Consider the following 20,152-nt stretch of genomic DNA (forward strand, 5'->3'; position numbering starts at 1 on the left):
TTAAACAAAGGACTTAATCTTGCAGGTTGGATTTAAGCACCATATTATTTTATTGTCTTTGTTGTTGTTTTGGAAGTGCAACATGAAATATTGGTTGACAAGTATAATGCCTATGCCTCCAATCCTTCTCTATTTTTAAACTTTTTCCAGTAGGGATAAGAGTGCCTAAGGATTTATATTAGCTTAAGAACAGCTTCTTTATATCTGTATCTCTGAAGGAAGGGTAGAGAGGCAACAGAATAAATACATAAAATGGTGTCTGTAATATTTTATTATGATGACACTAGAGTGGTAGCCATAAATTGTCATCATCTCTTAGGAATACATGAAAAGAAACATGACGTGCAATTCTCTCGTATCCAGTTTCAATTATATAAGTGCATCATAAGTTCTCAGTTCTTATTCTGGATACACTGTTCAGAATTTAACTGCACATGTAAAAAGTTTTAAAGCCGTTATTTTGTCCATAATTTCATATGCTCCTATCATAGTTAGTGCCCGAGTTAGTTGGTCTCTTAGAGCAGCAGTGGTTACTGACAAGTTGTTATTTTCCGTTTTCCACTTATCAAGTGTTCGGTGGACTCTCTCACTTAATGAAACAGTGCTGAAAATTTTGAAATAATAATTATTTTAATTATCAATTAAGAACACTGTTTTAAACTACATCAGTATTATATATCTAGGTTTTCAACCTAGTTTACCAGAGTGAAGTGAGGATTAAATTAATTGGTGAAGATAGTCTATATAAAAATTTAGCACAGAGTTTGGCACATACATAGTAAGTGAATGTTAGTCCCATGCCATCCCTTGTTTCCTTGAAGAAAATCAACAATTCAATTAACATTTGATTCTAAGAGAGATTTACTCAAGAGCTCAAAATAATTGTGGACTGTTTACTATAAACCAGTATATTACTGCTACAATGCTACATGCTTTATAACTTGATCTCATGACAGCTCTCTTAGATAAGTCTATCCATTTTACCAGTAAAGAAACTGAGGCACAGGTAAGTTAGGGGACTTATCCAGGATCACAAAACTATTTGGGATTTAAAGCCAAGCAGTCTATCCTCAGAGTACTTGCTTAAAACTACTATACCCATATGGATCTCAAATATATAATAAACTAAAATCAGTCTTTTACAGCAAATTAGAGTTCATGTTAATATGAATGTTTCAAAACCGTGTAATATCAATATGATATAAATCAGAACATGAGAATAAGCTTATACTACATGTTGTCATTCATACATACCTCATTGTAGACTTATCAGTTTCTGTGATTGCCAGGTTTAGTTTTTGACACAAAAATTGAAAATTTGTTTCAGTAATATTGTTGGCAACTATCTTGAAGATCTTTGCTAAGATTTTCTCTACATTTGAACATAAAAGAAAATTTAGGTCATCTCTTTTGAAAAACATACTTTATTCTGAGTTAATATTATAGCTAGGTTTTTTACTTCTGTGCTGCTATAAGATGTACATATCAAATAAGATTGAAAACTAAAGTGCAGCTCTAACACACAAACTGAAATTTGAACCATTTATTCCATTTCTTCTAAAATCTGAATAACCCTAAACATAAATAATATAAAATGTCTATTTAAAAGGATATTATAAGCAACTTCAAGGTGATCATCAAACCCTTTAATTCTTTCAGGATTTGAAATGAATTTAGCTCCTTCCTTCAATTCTGACTTTTTAATATGCTCCTTTTGGTACCATCCTGAGAAACCAAGTTCAAATCTACTATAAATATGGTATATATATATATATATATATATGCTTATTTTATATTCACATCACTTATTTAATGAATGTTGGCTTAGATATAAGTAGTGTATTTTTAGTTTATAAAAAAGCTTCTAGGTAATTTGAAATAGATCCATTTTTTTTTAGATCCACTTTTTGTTAACCAAGGTAATTTGAGAATTTTCAAGAACCAGTCATCTGCCACTCCTCTGTAGTCATCTCAAATCTGTTCTATGCTTTCTGTTTTTAAATTTTTATCCATACCATTAATCCCTCAGGCTAGATTTTATGCTAATGAGATAATTGAAAATCCAATCTCCTAAGTGAAATTTTAAGGAAGAGACCCCATGTTCTTTCTTAATTGCAGAATTAACATCTCCTATGATGACTTCCTTTCCAATTTCTCTCGGTGCCAAGCCTGCAGTATGAAGGCCCCGTGGGAATAAAGAAAGGAGATAAATGGCTTGGATTCTCTTGTTTTTGCTGACTTTCATCTGTTGTCATTGCCCGTTGAACTTTCCCCAAAGAGGCTAGAACCACATGAATCTTCCTTCCTCAGGAACTTGAGTAACAGAATTTTAACAAGGACGTTCAATCATGTAACTTTACAGACCTTCTCTAAAGTACTGTTACCTAACAGGAATACTTTATAGATCCTTGGAAACCCCTAAAAGCTTTGTTTTATAAAAATAAAGTTACCATTAAATATCCCCTTTTTAATAATAATTAGCAGAACCAACTTGCCTAGCAAGTTAGAGAAAACACCTACAGTGACTTTTTATTGCTTAGGTTCCTTCCATCCGTGAGGCCCACATCTTGCAAAAGCTTCTGAATGGTAGCCATACATATTGTGGCTTACAGAGGACTGTACATTTTTAGTGACCGTCTCAATAGATTATAAGATTATGATGATATAAGCCTCCTGATTACATAGACAGGGTCCTGATAGTTGTATATATTCTCTTTCCCCAAATCTGGATCATTAAATTGATTTAATACTTAAATACGGCATTAAATTGGAGGACCAAAATATGAATCTACTCTGAGGATTGACAATGAGCGGCAAAGTTAGAGTCCCAGAAAAAAGGTTAGTTGTTGGGAACCCAAACCCAGGGAAAGAACTGGATAGTGAAACTTCCATCCCAAAGGCTTGGAGAAACCAGTCTCCATCTGGTCCGGTGAAAGGGCATTTAAAGAAAATGGACCCACTCTCTGAAGTAATCAGGAACAACCAAAGGAGCTCTTAAGAACAGAAGGAATGAAGACTGCCCAAAGATTACAGACAGGTGATCATAATGAGCCAAGAACTGACTGGCATCAATGTAAAGGATCTATGAACTTCCTTCAAGGCAAAATACAACTTTTAGAACAACTACATATGGTGATCAGAACTGATGAAAAAATCTGTATGTAGATTCTCTGAGTTTGGCCACAACCATGATGAAAAATCTCTTGAAGTACATTGAGGCCAGTAGGTGGGAAGCAGCTCACCTGTGACTTAAATTTACCTGTTTTCAATGGTTCAAATTGTGTAGACCCAGATTAAATAATCAAAATTACCAAAATAAACTCCTAGCCTTCAGGAAAGGGTAGACGATAAATATTTGAAAGTCTCTGCCAGATTGAAAGCCTCTGATTAAAGCAAACTATTTGTTAATTTATAGATGCCAGAAAATGATTTGTAAGCTAGCCAATCACTCATCACCTACCATCTCTCTCATCTGCCCTCTGTAGATAGCATGCAATAGTACACAATTGTTTTCCTTTACAGATTTCCACTGGAGGTCTCAGCAAAGGGTTATCATCAAAATTTATCTCCTTCAGTGAAAAAAGCTTGTAGATACCACTAGGCAGAGCTGTCAGATTATTTCCTAGTAGAAAAAAAATTACAATTGAATTATATCCTTCTGTAAAAGAAAACTATAGAGACAAATAACAACTATGTAAAGGGCATCTACTGTGTCTCACTGACAAAGTATCAGAGGAGCCTCACAATGCTGGCAAAACATAAGTTCTTACTGTTGTCCACTTGCTAGGAATGAAAAGGAGAAAGTATAGAAACAGAGCAATGATTCCTTTTTCTCATAGAGAATGACAAAATGAGAAGGAGGCTTTCCTCTTATAATGCAGGAAAGGACTTTACAGAGTAAGTGAGATGGTAATTTTTTTAATAAACTTTGTTTGCAATAATTTCAGATTTACAGAAAAGTTGCAGAAATTGTAGAGTTCCTGTATACCCTTCATCTAGTTTTAGTTTTCCCTGATGTTATCATCTCACATTATTGTATTACATTTTTAAATCGAAGAAACTTTAACATTGGCACATTACTATTAAATAAGCTTTGGACATTTTTGAATTTCATTATATTTTCCATCAGTGTCCTTTTTCTGTTCCAGTATCCATTCCAGGATAGCACACTGCATACAGTTATGTCTTCTGGTCTGTGACAGTTCCTCAGCCTGTCCTTGTTTTTCACGATCTTGATGGTTTTGAGTAGTACAAGTTAGGTATTTTGTAGAATATTCCTTAATATGAGTTTATCTGGTATATTTTTTCATGAATAGACGGGGGTTATGGGTTTTTGGAAAGAATACCACAGAGGTGAAGTGCTCTCATCACACCAGAGATACCTGACATCCACAAGACACCACTAGCATGTTAAACGTTATCCCTTGGCTAAAATAGTGTCTTCCAGGTTTCTCTAATGTAATGTCTTGATTTTCTCCATTCCATACTCTATTCTTTAGAACTGAGTTACGAAGTCTGGTCCACCCTCAAGGAGTGAAGATTAAGCTCCAACTTCCCTAAATATAATTTTTTTCAAAATTTTTTCAAATCTGTGGGACTTCCCTGGCAGTCCAGTGGTTAAGACTTCACCTTCCAATGCAGGGGGTGCAGGTTTGATCCCTGATCAGGGAGCTAAGATCCCACATGACTCACGGCCAAAAAACCAAAACATAAAAACAGAAGCAATATTATAACAAATTCAATAAAGACTTTTAAAATGGTCCACATCAAAAAAAAATCTTAAAAAAAATGTTTTTTGATCTTTAAAAAAAAACCACCTTAATCTAATATAAACCTGACATAAAAAGTAAAACTGTGATAACTGACAAAGTAAGAATTTGTAATCATTTCAAGAGGAACTGGCCTAAAGTTTGCCTTTGTGCTATTTATATATATTTATAGTTATATTATTTTAGCCAAAATTAAAGGAACCTGGTTCCTTTTAGTGAAGAAAGGTATTTAGAAACCAAGATCTGGGTACTAGAGTTGCTCATTGCTTCTTGGAGTGTGTGCTGCTTCTGACTTAAGTATATTCTGTCTCACTCCCTGATATCATTAGCTCTGGGGAAAACCAGTTGCCATGTCATAAAGAGGCTCATATGGCAAGGGACTAAAGCCTGCTGCCAGTAGCCACATAAATAAGCTTTGAAGCAAATCCACCAGCCCTAATCAAGCCTGGCTGCAGCACCAGCCAACAGGTTGGCTGCAATCTCATACAAGACTCTGAGATAGAACAAGTCAGCTAAACACCTCCTGGGTTCCTGACCCTCAGAAACTGTGTGAAATAAATATTTTATTAATTTAAGAAGCGAAAGTTTGTGGAAACTTGTCACATACCCGTAGAAAACTGATATAACAGCTAATGGCTAAAAGTACTGAACTGAGATCTGAGGAGCTGCCATTTGCAGGGAAGGAGTTTGTATTTTTAGTCCAGCAACTTAAGTGCCTGATGAAGCAACAATAGCAACAAAAACAAATATCAACATTGGAGAGAAACAGAATTGATTATAGAGTTCACGATTTAAAACAGAGAAAAAAGAAAATGTGGCTCACTCCCAAGAGAAAAATACAACTCAATTGCTGTAGTCAACATATAAGAATTTTAAAGCAGCTAATACAATGATGTTCAAGAATGTAAAGAAAGATATTCTTATAATGAATGAAAAAAATAGGAAATCTTGGGGCTTCCCTGGTGGCGCAGTGGTTGAGAGTCCGCCTGCCGATGCAGGGGACACGGGTTCGTGCCCCGGGAAGATCCCACATGCCGCCAACCGGCTAGGCCCGTGAGCCATGGCTGCTGAGCCTGCGCGTCCGGAGCCTGTGCTCCGCAACGGGAGAGACCACAACAGTGAGAGGCCCGCGTACCGAAAAAAAAAAAAAAGGAAATCTTGGAGGAGAAATATAAACTATAAAAAAGGAAAAATGGAAATGCTAGAACTGAAAATTTCAGTATCTGAAATTAAAAATTAATTGGAGAGACAACAATAGGATAGAAATGATAGACAAGTCAGTAAACTTGAAGGCAGATCAATATGAGATGCTGAAAGCTCTGTGTACACCACACACACACACACACACACGGAGAGAGAGAGAGCACTTTAGGGATTTGTAGGACAACATGTAAAGGAAATTGGAGTAGAGAAAGAAAATGACGAAGAAAAAAATTTTGAAGGAATAACAGTTAAAAAAAGTCCCCCAATGTAGTAAAATACATGAATATATAGACCAGAAACAGCAAAATCCAAGCAGTATAAATAAACATGAAAAACACACCTGGAATGAATGCCACAGAAAATTCAGAGTAGGCCTCTCAAAATATCAGCCCCTCCAATTGAAACAATCAAAAGCTGGAAAGGGCTGATAGAATCAGCTTTCTCAGAATTCTGGAACTTAATCCAGAATTTTACGGTTACTAGGATACTGCTCAATGAAGAAAAAGGCAGGAGAATTTTGGTAAGAGAGCACTGTGGCTTTTTCACTCGTCTCCATACCACCCTCCATTTCCCAGCATGGCAGCAACAGCTGTGGGGAGGGCAGCCTGCATTCCTGGTGCAGCTTGCTGGTGCCAGAAAGCCAACATGGACCTTGTTCTTTTAATACTGAGGCTTTGCATTTTGACCTGTCTGCTGATTCCCCGAGGGATTGACACAGAGACTGACTTTTGTTTTGCTCCCCCGACTCAGGATGGAGCTGCCTTCCTGAATGGCAAGTTGTTGTCACATGTAAAGACACACATGTCTGAGCCTACCTGGGGCAAGGAACAGCAGACGGAAAGCAGCAAACAGATCCAAAAGCCCAGGAAGGAGGAGGCTGAAGAGGGAGTTTCTTGGGGGAATAAGGGCTGAGAAGGGCCATGGTGTATCCTGGGGGAAATGGAGTACAGTAAGCATATCTAGGACTGAACACATGCACAGAAGAGCACTGAGAGAATCCTAGGTTTGTGCCTGTGGTGGATTTTTGGGCTTCACACAATCAGGCGAAGAAGGCTAAGGCAGAGTCATAGGTGGCCTGACTTAGCATTGAAGTGCCCCAGCATAGAGCTAAGCTGCAAAGACTGGGAAAGTAGTATTTTCTTTTATGGCTCCAGGTATTGAAGGACAGAAGAAGATATCCATGCAAATACTAACCAAAGAGTTGGGGTGGTTTTACTAATATCAGATAACATAGACTTTAAGTCAAAAACTGTTATAAAGGACAAAGGACAGTATATATTTTTAAAAGGATCATTACATTAAGAAGATATAACAGTTATAAGTATATACATACCTAACAGCAAAACCCCAAAGCATATTAGACAAATATTGACAGAATTGAAGGGAGCAACAAGTGGTTCTACAGTAATAGATGGAGACTATAATACCTCACTTTCAATAATGGATAGAACATTTAGACAAAAGGTCAGTAAGGAAATAGGGCACTTGAACAACACTATAAAGCAACTAAACCTAACAGACATACATAGAACACTCCAACAGCAGAATACACATTTTTCTCAAGTGCACATAGAACATTCTCCATGATAGACCATATATTAAGCCACAAGACAAGTCTCAATAAATTAAAATTGACTGAAAAAAGTCATACAATATATCTTCTTTGACCACAATGGAATGAAACTATGAAAAATAATAGAAGGAAAACTGGAAAATTTACAGAGTTAAACAGCATACTTTTAAGCAACCAATGTGTCAAAGATGGAATCAAAAAGGAAATTATAAAATACAAAGAGATGAATGAAAATGAAAACGATAACCAAAAATTATGGATGCAACAGAAGTAGTGCTTAGGATGAAATTTATAGCTGAAAAAGAAGAAATATCTCACATTAATAACTTTACACCTAAATGAACTAGAAAAAGATAAGCAAATTAATCCAAAACTATCAGAAGGAGGAAACAATAAAGATTAGAGCAGATATAAATGAAATAGAGAATAGAAAAACAATAGAATCAACAAAACCAAAAGTTGGTTCTTTGAAAAGATCAACAAAATTGACAAATTAGCTTTAGTCCATTAGCTTTAGCTCAATGGACTAAGAAAAAAGAAGCAAGACTCAAATTACTAAAATCAGAAATGAAAATGGGAACATTACTACTGATTCTACAGAAATAAAAGATTATAGAGTACTGGGAACATTACTATACCAGCAAATTGGATAATCTAGCTGATGTGAATGATGGAGTTAGAATTCTAAATAATGTCCTACTTCAAAGTCTGTGCTTTGAGGAAAGCAAGGAATTAATCTATAAATCCTGTTCACTGGTATAATGTCTCACATTTATCAAAATATTTTCATAAGTTTTAACTTATATTTCCACGATTCTATGAACAAACAGAAATTATAGCTTTCCTATCTTGCTGATGGAAAAACTGAGGTTCAAAGTTGTTATCTTCCTAAATCCACTAGCGTTAGTGACAGAGGGGACTAATTCTCAAGACTGTATATAAATGTCTTTTGTCTGAATAATGAAGATGCTACCAGCTTTCAAAGTCTCATTCAGTCCAAATCTATGACGTGGGTATTCCTGTTAGCTTCGTTTCATGAATGGAGGAAACAGATTATAACTTCAAATCTGGCAAGGAAAGCTGGAGACTGTGGGCATGCCAGTTGTGTAGCGATTATCTCTTAGATCCAAACCCATCTCTTGGATGGGTTTGGACTAGATGGGTATGGACTAGAAAATACTAGTCCATACTTTGGATCTCTTAGATCCAAACCCATCTCGTGGGCTCCTTGACTGTTTTTCCTTGAGTGTCACACCAGCAACACTCTTTTACCCCACCGGCAGCAGTTCCAGCCCATATAACAGGTGAATGCAGTTTGCAGTTTTCCCAACACTTGCAGAACTAGCTCCTCTCTCTCTCTCTCTCTCTCTTTCTCTCTCTCTCTCTCACACACACACCCCTACACAAACACACACTTACCATCCCCAAGCTCAGAGGAACAAGCACCAGGCAAGCAGTACTTCATCCTCAGACTTCCGAGTTTCACCACTGCGTGACCCCTCTTCCAAACTTATAAGTTTTAATAATTCCAAATTCTTCATTTTATTCCCTTAGCCATAAGACGGTTATTGCTTCCTGCCATTGCTACTTTTGTGATAACCTTAGGATTCTCTCTTTACCCTTTTAGTTAAACAGTTAAGAAGATTTTACTTAGTAATTTACTAAGGTGTGGTTTCTGGATCCTGACTGATATACTTTTCTAATTCTGATAGGGACTAACAGAGAACTGGCTAAGCTTGCAGAAAAGTCTGTGATCTTCCTATTTTGTCTTGATTCTTGTACTAGAAAACCTCGAGAGAACTGTGCTTTCTATTGGTAGTTGTGTTCTCCAGTGGGTCAGAAGACTCTGGTCAGCCTTTTTTTTTTTTAATGCACAAATAGTAGCTGAGTGAAGCGTGTCCTACACTTGGACAAAATAGATAACCTCCCTAAAAAACAGTGAAACTTTGCCAAAATACAAAAGTGGGACCAAAAACTTAAATTGCAGGGCTGAGTTATTGTACCTTATTGCAAGTGATCGCAAACTGATGTATACCTACATAGCCAGCTTACTAGGGGTTCTGGGGATTCAGGAAACAAATGCCAGTTGCATTATATCTAAGTATTGATATATTTACTGTAGGTTTTACTGTACTACTGGTACTAGTGCACCCAAAAGATGAGTTTGTTTTTAATCTAGAAATCCTCTAAATTTAAGAAGGTGCAGGGCTCTGGTTATAAGTGCTACTTTCAACTGAAAGATATAATTTTAGAAACCCAGCTGTTTATGAGATTAGCTGGTACAACCACTATGGGCATAAATTTCCTCATATCTGGTAAAGTTGAAGATGTACATAACCTCTGATCCAGTGATTCTACTTACAGCTATATGCACTTCGAAAAACTCAAGCAGATGTATACTAGGAACATGTACAGGGATATTTATAGTAGCAAACAAATTGGAAACAACCTAATTGTCTATCAACAGGATAATGGATTAATTGTTGTTTAACCATGTAATTGAATATTATACATATTATGCAACATTTAAAATGAATGAAATAGGTCTATGTATACATTGACATGGATTAACTTTAGAAATATGACAAATGAAAAAGCAAGTTACAGAATTGTAAATTACATACCATATAGTATAAGATATAATAAAATTTAAAACTCTAAATAATGTTATTTTGTTATGGATATATATATGTATAAAAACATGGATAGAAAAAAGATATACATCCATTTCAGTACATTGGTTACTTCTAGTTTGGGGAGAAGTACAAAAGAAGTTTCACTTCTATTTTTAAAAGATATACATCGGGCTTCCCTGGTGGTGCAGTGGTTGAGAGTCCACCTGCCGATGCAGGGGACACGGGCTCGTGCCCCGGTCCGGGAAGATCCCACATGCCACGGAGCGGCTGGGCCCGTGAGCTGTGGCCGCTAAGCCTGCGCGTCCGGAGCCTGTGCTCCGCAACGGGAGAGGCCACAACAGTCAGAGGCCGCGTACCGCAAAAAAAAAAAAGATATACATCAATTTCAGTACACTGGTTACTTCTAGTTTGGGGAGAAGTACAAAAAAAGTTTCAATTCTATTTTATTTCTTAATCAAAAATATCTCAAGTAAATAACACAAAATGTTAGCATTCCTTATACCTGAGAGTAAGTACATAGGTGTTTATTATTTTTCTGTAAGTTTGAAATATTTCATAATAAAAATTATTAAGAAAAATACTAGTCTAGCTTTGGGAATTCTGATATTTTTAGAGTGAGTGATTTACTTTTTGTTGTTGTTGTTATTGAAGTGATTTACTTTGTAAAAGAGTGTAAGGTATTAGAGTATTGTAGGGTGTAGGAGTGGGATCGGGGAGCCAGCAGAGAAGGAAAATAGAGAAAATGCTGACCTAAGGCTGTGTAGGTAGGTGTGTGAAGAGAGAGAGATGAGGTCAGGTTCACAAAGGGAAGAAATAATGAATGACTGGGTATAGGCAGAGAAAACAGAAAAGAAATGAAAATGTGTGCAGGTTCCCCAGCTGGATTATAACCTCTTTTAGGGAAGGAACTGGACCTTATGGTTTGCTCTCATTTTCTGTACCTGCACTAGCCATTTCCTTCCTATTGGCACTTAATACATGATGTTGACTGTTTGCCATTCTGTCTTGTCAGCAAAATTTGCAACCTAGAAACCAAAACTCAACTTAATTTATTATGCTTATTGGTTATGCTTGACACTCACCACTCAAGTTTAGTTGCTGGAGAGCATTTAAAGATAGAAAAGATGGTGGCAGATATCTTATTTGATTGTTGTATGCATTTAAACTAACCAAACCTCTCAGCTCCCCTATATTTCTTGGCATCTCTCTGATTTCATTATTTGAGATATCAAGTCCTTTAAGTTGAGTCATATTAGACAGCTCTTCCGGAAGTCTTGTTAACTGTAACAAAGGTTAAACAATTATATTTTTAATAAATATTTCTATGACTAAAACTTTTAATAAAATAAAATGGAAGGAGAGTTTTTTTGTCCTAAAAAAGATATATTTTCATTATGTCACAAAGTCTTTGTGATTCCCTTGCTTAATAAAACCCACAACAAATTGTGTAGCATGCAGGTATTTCCCCAGTCTGACCAGTGCTACCAATTCAACCCTGTGGCTTGCTAACCACTTTCCTCACTCTCCCAACACTCAGTGTTCATTGCCACCTTATCCCTTTCTTCCATCCCTAAAGCTTACCCTGCTTTGATTTCTTCTCCGCCCTGAAGTCTTTCTAAACTGTTCTCTTCCATATTTGATCTCTTTACTCCTACTCTCATTAACATTACTTTTTATTAGTCCCTTATGTGTTCTTCTTGGATTTTTAAATGACATGATATATGTTTTATCCTTTTTGTATACATGCTCCCAGTCATGATGCATTTTGAGTAAGTGCTCAGTAAATTTCTTTATAATGGACACACACAGTTTGGCAATATAGCCTCAAATGAAAATTCCTAGTATGAAAAGTATTGCAAAGTAACAGGAATTAAGATACTCTGCTAAGGCAAAGAAAAAATATGCATCGTCAGAAAAACTAAGGCCATCACAAGTGGTGTTTGAAATAAAGGAAGTTCTATGAGTGAACAAAAGAGTTTTGAATATATGGGCCCCTCAGAAATAATCAAACAACAAGGTGAATACTGGATATTGTGCTCAGTGTTCTTCTATATATAAAAGAAGCATAACAGACAATCCCTAACTTCAAGGAGATTAAAATTTAGTTCTAAATTATATTACATCCATAACTTTAAAACTCCTTTCACAGTTAAACTGAAATAAAAATAAGTCTATAAAATTGTCAGCTTTAATTACTTGGGATTTCATTTTAATGAAATATTTTCCTATAAAACTCTTGTGTTGAAAAGTTTATTTGTAAGCCGCATTTGAGGTTTTAAAAAAAAGCCTATCCTTTACAAAATAAAGTATTCCAGCTAAATTAAACACACACACACACTACAGCTTAGATTCTGATCCCCTTCAGTCATGCCTTCCCCACAAAGTCCTAAATATCCATCTCTTACCTTTCTCCCATTTATCTGGCTTATATTCAGCACTTCCAGTGATTGAAGTTGGCAAAGTTCAATAGGAAAACATATAAATTGATTGCTTGAGATGTTTAATTTCAGGATACCTTTTAAGTTACAGATCTCTGAAGGAATAGTCTGTATTTGGTTTTCTGAAAGATCAAGTACTTGCAGATTTTCTAAAGTACACACTTCTATGGGGAAAGTTTCCAACTTATTACAGCATAAAATAAGAACACGGAGCGATACCATATTGGAAATAGATGGTTGAATTTTCCTTATTTTGTTTTTACCAAGATCAAGGTATTCAAGATTAATAAGAGAACATAAGTGCTCAGAAAATATTAGGAGTTTGTTTTCATTAAATTCTAAATGAAGCAGTTGTTTACTGAAAGATATATCTACAGGTATTTCTGAAATATAATTTCCATTAAAACCCAAATAATAAAGAGAATCTAAAGCACACAAACCTAGTGGAAAATACATTATTCTATTATAACTCAATTCAACTTTAGTTATTTTTCTACAGTTTTTTATTTCAATAGGAAAGTCTGCGATTAAATTTCCTGAAAATTCTAGGCTGAACATATTATTAAGATGTGAAATATATTCAGGTATTTTCACGATATTATTTCTGTTTATATGGAGTTTTCTTAAATTTTTAAGCTTATGTATGTTCTTAGGAAGTTCTGTTAACTTATTATCACTAAGACTAAGGCATTCCAACATTACGCAGTGGGAAATTTTCTCTGGTAGGTCTTTCAATAAATTTTTATCAAGTATTAGAATCCTAAGTTCCCTAAAATTCTCAATTTTGTGTGAAATAACTTCCAATTTATTGTCTGTCAGTTGGAGTTCTTTCATTTTGCGCAACTGAAAAATTTGCACGGCCAAAAAGGTAAGTTTATTGTGATCAAGTAAAAGTATTTCTAAATTTTTAAGTTCCTTAATTTCTTTTGGCAAACTGTTTATCAGGTTTCCAGAAAGGTTTAGTAAAATTAACTTTGGAAGGAAGCACAGAGCTTTAGGAAATACTGTTAACTGATTATATTCCAGATTGAGAGCCCTCAAGTTTTTCAAACTAGAGAGAGTATCTGGTATATGTCTTAACTTATTTTTAGCCAAATTTAAAATTTCCAAGTTTCCAAGACTTTCCAAGCCAGAAGGAAAATCCTCAATACAATTGTTATTTAAAAACAGTTGCCTGATAGTCCCAAGCTGTGATATTTCTTTAGGGATATGTGATATTTGGTTGTGGCTGACATTTAATAGCTTTAAATTATGAAGTAACTGAATTTCAGATGGAAGTGATGATAACCCATTTTCTTGCATGGTTAGAATTTCAAGTCCTAGCAGATCACTGGAGTCTGCCCCTTTAAAACTTTTGATTTCATTCTCATCTAAATAGAGATATTTTACATACTTGATTTTTAAAATGTCCTTAGGGAATTCTTGTAAACCCTTGGCTTTGAGGTTAACTGTAAACTTATCTGATCCTAAGCCAAGTCCTTTCTGATTTTCTTCAGAGAGTTGTGGACTAATTTTTTCTAATGTTTCATGAGTTAGGGAGTCAACGAAAGCCTGATATTCAGCACTCATCTTAGTTACTGATAGTGATGAACTTTGTGAAATTTCACTTTTTGACTGCAAACTGTCATATGTAGCAATTGTTTCAGAAAATTGAAGAGTTTTCCTTTGTTCTTCATTTCTCTTAGACTTACTTCCAGAGGAGGATGTTGATGTATCATCACGTATACCTAATGTATTTTTTCTAGGACGCACTTTACAAATTTGGTTGGAAGTGGTCCCATCAGAAGCTTCCTTTAGAGAGTTTGATGTTTCTTTAATAACTCCAGATTTCTCCACTAACCGTGATCTAGATTCTTTCCTAAATTGACTAGTGAGATCCTCTAGCTCTTCTGAAGTACTCTTCTTTTCAGACATCTTCTTTGCTGATATGTTTTATACCAATACAAGATTGCAATTCAGTTATAATTTTCATGTTTAATTTTTTCCTTTGAACCTACAAAACAAATGATGTGAAGAGATATAATAAAGCTGTTAAAATTACAAATGAATTTTAATACAACTTTATTCTATAATAAGTAATTTAATAATTATTAAAATACATTTATAACTAATTAACTTATATATAATTTCTGGCTAAAGATAGTTTATTGATTGCATGCATTTATCACAATACTCTTGATACCACATTAAAATTATAGAAAGGAATAAAAAAGATCAAAGAAAATGAGGAAGGATACATGAGAGAATGAATGAACTCAGCAAATTTTTGGAAGACAGGGAATAGCCAGTGGCCCCCCCCGTGCCACATGCAGAGAGTACCATTCTCATTGTGGATATTGTAGGTTTACATATGGTATTGAAGCATCTTGTCCCAACAAATTCAGTGCGTTATGACAGTTCTCCAATAGGTGGAAGTAAAATGCCTTAAAGAAGGGGATGCTTTCTATAAAAAGTAGAAGTAAAACAACCTTTTCAAGGACTAACGCCTGACTTTAAGTCTTTTGTTTGACTCTTGAGGAACCTGCACAACTAGGCAGCACCGTTCTTCAGAGGTCTGGATCCCATCTCTGTAGGTCCCTCCTCCAAGTTTGTGGTTTTTAATAACCCAACCTCTTCCCTTCGTTCCATCATCCCTAAGGGTGGTAGCTACTTCCTGTATTTATTATCTCTATGTTACTGCAGTTCCCCCTCTACCTTTTCAGTTCTCCAATACTTGACTACACAACTCCCTATATTTACTGCTCCTTCTTTTTATTATTATTATTTATTGAAATATGGTTGATTTACAATATTGTATTAGTTTCAGGTTACAGCAAAGTGATTCAGTTATATTTTTCAGATTTTTTTCCATTATAGGTTATTATAAGATATTGAATATAGTTCCCTGTGTGATACAGTAAATCCATGTTGCTTATATGTTTTATGTATAGTACTTTGTATCTGTTAATCCCATACTCCTAATTTATCCCTTCCCCCACCTTTCCCCTTTAGTAACCATAAGTTTGTTTATGATGTCTGTGAGTCTATTTCTGTTTTGTATACATATTCATTTGTATTATTTTTTTAGATTCCACATATCAGTGATACCATATAATATTTGTCTTTATCTGACTTGCTTCATTAAGCATAATATTTTCTAGGTCCAACGATGTTGCTGCAAATGGCAATATTTCATTCATTTTTATGGCTGAGTGATACTCCATTGTGTATATATATCTTCTTACGCCAGTCATCTGTTGATGGGCATTTGGGATGTTTCCATATCTTGGCTATTGTAAATAGTGCTGCTGTGAACACTGGGGTGTGTGTATCTTTTTGAATTAGAGTTTTCGTCTTTTCCAGATATATACCCAGGAGTGGAATTGCTGGATCATATGGTAGCTCTATTTTCAGTTTTTTAAGGCACCTCTGTACTGTTTTCCATAGTGACTGCACCAATTTACATTCCCACCAACAATGTAGAGGGGTTCCCTTTTCTCCATATCCTCTCCAGCATTTATTATTTGTAGACTTTTGGTTGATAGCCATTCTGACTGGTGTGAGGTGCTACCTCATCATGGTTTTGACTTGCATTTCTCTAATAATTAGAGATGTTGAGCATCTTTCCATGCACCTGTATGTCTTCTATGGATAAATGTCTATTTAGGTCTTCTGCTGATTTTTTGATTGGGTTGTTTGTTTGTTTTGTTTTGTTTTGTTTTGCGGTACACGGGCCTCTCACTGTTGTGGCCTCTCCCGTTGCGGAACACAGGCTCCGGACGCGCAGACTCCGGACGCTCAGACTCTGGACGTGCAGGTTCAGCGGCCATGGCTCACGGGCCATGGCTCACGGGCCTAGTTGCTCCGCGGCATGTGGGATCTTCCCGGACAGGGGCACGAACCCGTGTCCCCTGCATCGGCAGGCGGACTCTCAACCACTGCGCCACCAGGGAAGCCTGGGTTGTTTGTTTTTACTTATTTTTTCAATGTTGAGTTATATTAACTGTTTGTATATTTTGGATATTAACCCATTGTCCATTACATTATTCTCAAATATTTTCTCCCATTCTGTAGGTTGTCTTTTCATTTTGCTGATGGTTTCCTATGCTTTGCAAAAGCTTTTTAGTTTGATTAGGTCCCATTTGTTTATTTTTGCTTTTATTTCTTTTGCCTTGGGAGATTGATCTAAGAAAATATTGCTACACTTTATGTCAGGATGTCTTGCCTATGTTCTCTTCTAGGAGTTTTAGGGTGTCATGTCTTATATTTAGGTCTTTAAACCATTCTGAGTTTATTTTTGTATATGGTATGAGGGAGTGTTCTAATTTCACTGATTTACATGTAGCTGTCCAGCTTTCCCAACACCACTTGTTAAAGTGTCTTTTCTCCTTGGTATATTCTTATCTCCTTTGTAGTAGATTAATGGACTATAGGTATGTGGGTTTGTTTTGGGGCTCTCAGTTCTGTTCCATTGATCCATATGTCTGTTTCTGTGCCAATACCATGCTGTTTTGATTACTGTATCTTTGTAGTATAGTCTGAAGTCTGGAAGAGTTATGCCTCCAGCTTTGTTCTTTTTAATCAGGATTGCTCTGGCAATTCTAGGTCTTTTGTGGTTGCATATAAATTTTTGGATTATTTGTTCTAGTTCTTTGAAAAATGTCATGTGTATTTTGATAGGGATCACATTGAATCTAGATTGCTTTGGGTATTATGGCCATATTAACAATATTAATTTTTCCAATCCAAGAGCATAGGATATCCTTCCATTTCTTTGACTTATCTTCAATTTCTTTTATCAATGTCTTATAGTTTTCAGTGTATAGGTCTTTAACCTCCTTGGTTAAGTTTATTTGTAGGTAATTTTTTTTAATCGATTTTAAACAGGATTGTTTTTTTACTTTCTCTTTCTGGTGTTTCATTGTTAGTGTAAAGAAATGCAACGGATTTATGTACATTAATCTTGTATCCTGCTCCCTTGTTGAATTCATGGATTAGTTCTAATAGTTTTTGTTTGGAGATTTTAGGGTTCTCTATATAGAGTATCATGTCATCTGCAAATAGTGACAGTTTTACCTCTTCCTTTCCAATTCATATACCTTTTATTTCTTTTTAGTACCTAATTCCTGGGGCTAGTTCTTCCAATACTATGTTAAATAGAAGTGGTGATATTGGGTATCCTTATCTAGTTTCTGAATTTAGTGTGAAGGCTTTCAGCTTTTCATTGCTGAATATAATATTGACTGTAGGTTTGTCATATATTGTTTTTATTATGTTGAGATATGTTCCCTCTATACCCACTTTGGTAAGAGTTTTTATCATGAATGGATATTGAATTTTGTCAAATGCTTTTTCTGCATCTATTGAGATGATTGTGTGGTTTTTGTTTTTTCTTTTGTTGATGTGGTGTATCACATTGATTGATTTACATATGTTGAACCATCCTTGCGACCCTGGTATGAATCCAACCTGATCATGGTGTATGATCCTTTTTATGTATTGTTGGATTCAGTTTGCCAATATTTTGTTGATGATTTTTGCATCTATACTCATCAAATATATTGACCTGTAATTTTCGTTTTTTGTAGTGTCTTTGTCTAATTTTGTTATAAGGGTGATAGTGACTTCATGGAATGAATTTGGTAATGTTCCCTCCTCTTCAATTTTTTGGAGTACTTTGACAGGATCAGTATAAGTTCTTCTTTGTACGTGTGGTAGAATTCCCCAGTGAAGCTGTCCAGTCCTGGACTTTTGTTTGCAGGGAATTTCATTAAAGATTCTGTTTCACTTCTAGTGATTGCTCTGTTCAAATTAACTGTTTCTTCTTGACCCAGTTTTGGCAAGCTGTATGTTTCTAGAAACTTGTCCATTTCTTCTAGGTTGTCCTAGCATATAACTGTTCATAGTATTATGATTTTTTTTTGTATTTCTGTAGTTTCAGTTGTTATTTCGTCTCTTTCATTTCTTATTTTGTTAATTTGGGTCCTTTCTCTTTTCTTCTTGGTAAGCCTGTCTTGAAGTTTGTCAATTTTGTTTATCTTTTCAAAAAAATTCTTGGTTTTTATTGATCTTTTCTGTTGTTTCTTTTAATCTCTATTGTATTTATTTCCTCTGTGATCTTTATTATTCCCTTTCTTCTGCTGAATTTGGGTTTTGTTTTTTCTTCTTTTTCTAATTCTTTTAGGTGATAGGTTAAGTGTTTATTTGAGATTTTTCTTATTTCTTGAGGAAGGTTTGTGTCACTATGAACTCCCCTCTTAGAACTGCTTTTGCTGCATCTCAGAGATTTTGTAAGGTTGTATTTTCATTTTCGTTTGTCTTGAGGTATTTTCTGATTTTTTCTTTGATTTCATCGTTGACTCATTGTTTTCTTTAGTAGCATGTTGTTTAGTTTCCATGTGTTCATTCTTTTCTCATTTTTCTTTCTGTGGTTGATTTCTAGTTTCATATGGTTGTGGTCAGAAAAGATGAAATAATTCTATCCTCTTAAATAATTGAAATAATTTCAATTATAATTTCAATTATTTCTACTATTAATGTAGTACTGTCAGTTTCTCCCTTTATGTCTGTTAGTTGTTTTAGATATTTAGGTGCTCCTATATTGGGTGCATATATGTTAATGAATGTAATATACTCTTGTTGTATTAATCCCTTTATCTTTATATAATGTACTTATTTGTCTTTATGGCCTTTGGTTTAAAGTCTGTTTTGTCTAATTTGAGTATTGCTACCTCTGCTTTCTTGTCATTTCTATTTGCATGAAATATATTTTTCCATCCCCTCACCTTCATTCTGTGTGTGTCTTTTGCCCTGAAGTGAGTCTCTTGTTGGCAGCATATTGTAGATTCTTGGTTTTCTTAATCCAGTCTGCTACTGTATGTCATTTGACTGGATCATTTAGTTCATTGACACTTAAAGTAACTATTGATAGGTATGTAAAATGGTATTGCCATTTTAAACCTTGTTTTCCAGTTGTTTTTGTAGTTCTTCTTTGTTCATTTCTTCTTCTTTTTGTTTTTCCTTTTGTGGTTTGATGATTTTCTTTTGCAGTATGCTTGAATTCCTTTCTTTTTGCTTTTTGTGAATCTGTTGTATGTTTTTGATTTGTGGTTACTCTAGTTTTCAAGTATGTTGACCCATGACTATATCTACTTGCTTTAAACTGATAGTCATACAAATTCAAACACATTCTAAAAGATCTATATATTTATACTCCTCTCCCCCACATTTTGCAATTTTGATGTCCTGTTTCACATCTTCATGCTTATCCTTTTGCTGTTAATTGTAATAGTTATCATTGCTTTTGCAAAATTTTTGATTATTTTTTTGAGCTATGTACTGGCTTATTTAAGTGATCTTCAATTCTTTTATATATTGGCCTTTCCTATATGGTTTTCCATTTCCTATAGATCCTTTTCTGTTTAGAGAAGACCCTTCAATATTTCTTTTAGGGTAGGTTTAGTATTGCTGAATTCTTTTAGTTTTAGCTTATCTGAGAAATTTTTTATCTTGTCTTCTATGCTAAATGATATTCTTGCTGGATAGAGTATTCTA

General features: G+C 35.0%; 1 protein-coding gene across 1 annotated transcript; it reads right to left on the bottom strand.

Annotated features, from left to right (window-relative positions):
• Positions 1-110: 110 nt before the first annotated feature.
• LRRD1 (leucine rich repeats and death domain containing 1) lies at positions 111-14,608 on the bottom strand. Its single transcript, XM_027102424.1, has 5 exons — positions 12,587-14,608; positions 11,264-11,462; positions 3,461-3,622; positions 1,255-1,372; positions 111-604 (listed from the first exon to the last, which is right to left on the bottom strand). The coding sequence occupies exons 1-5, from the start codon at positions 14,531-14,533 to the stop codon at positions 418-420; spliced, it is 2,613 nt and encodes an 870-aa protein (XP_026958225.1). The 5' UTR covers positions 14,534-14,608; the 3' UTR covers positions 111-417.
• Positions 14,609-20,152: the final 5,544 nt, after the last annotated feature.

The sequence above is a fragment of the Aethalodelphis obliquidens genome, unplaced genomic scaffold (assembly GCF_003676395.1).
Source record: "Aethalodelphis obliquidens isolate GAN/ISIS:26980383/991018 unplaced genomic scaffold, ASM367639v1 scaffold5, whole genome shotgun sequence".
Classification (NCBI taxonomy): Eukaryota; Metazoa; Chordata; class Mammalia; order Artiodactyla; family Delphinidae; genus Aethalodelphis; species Aethalodelphis obliquidens.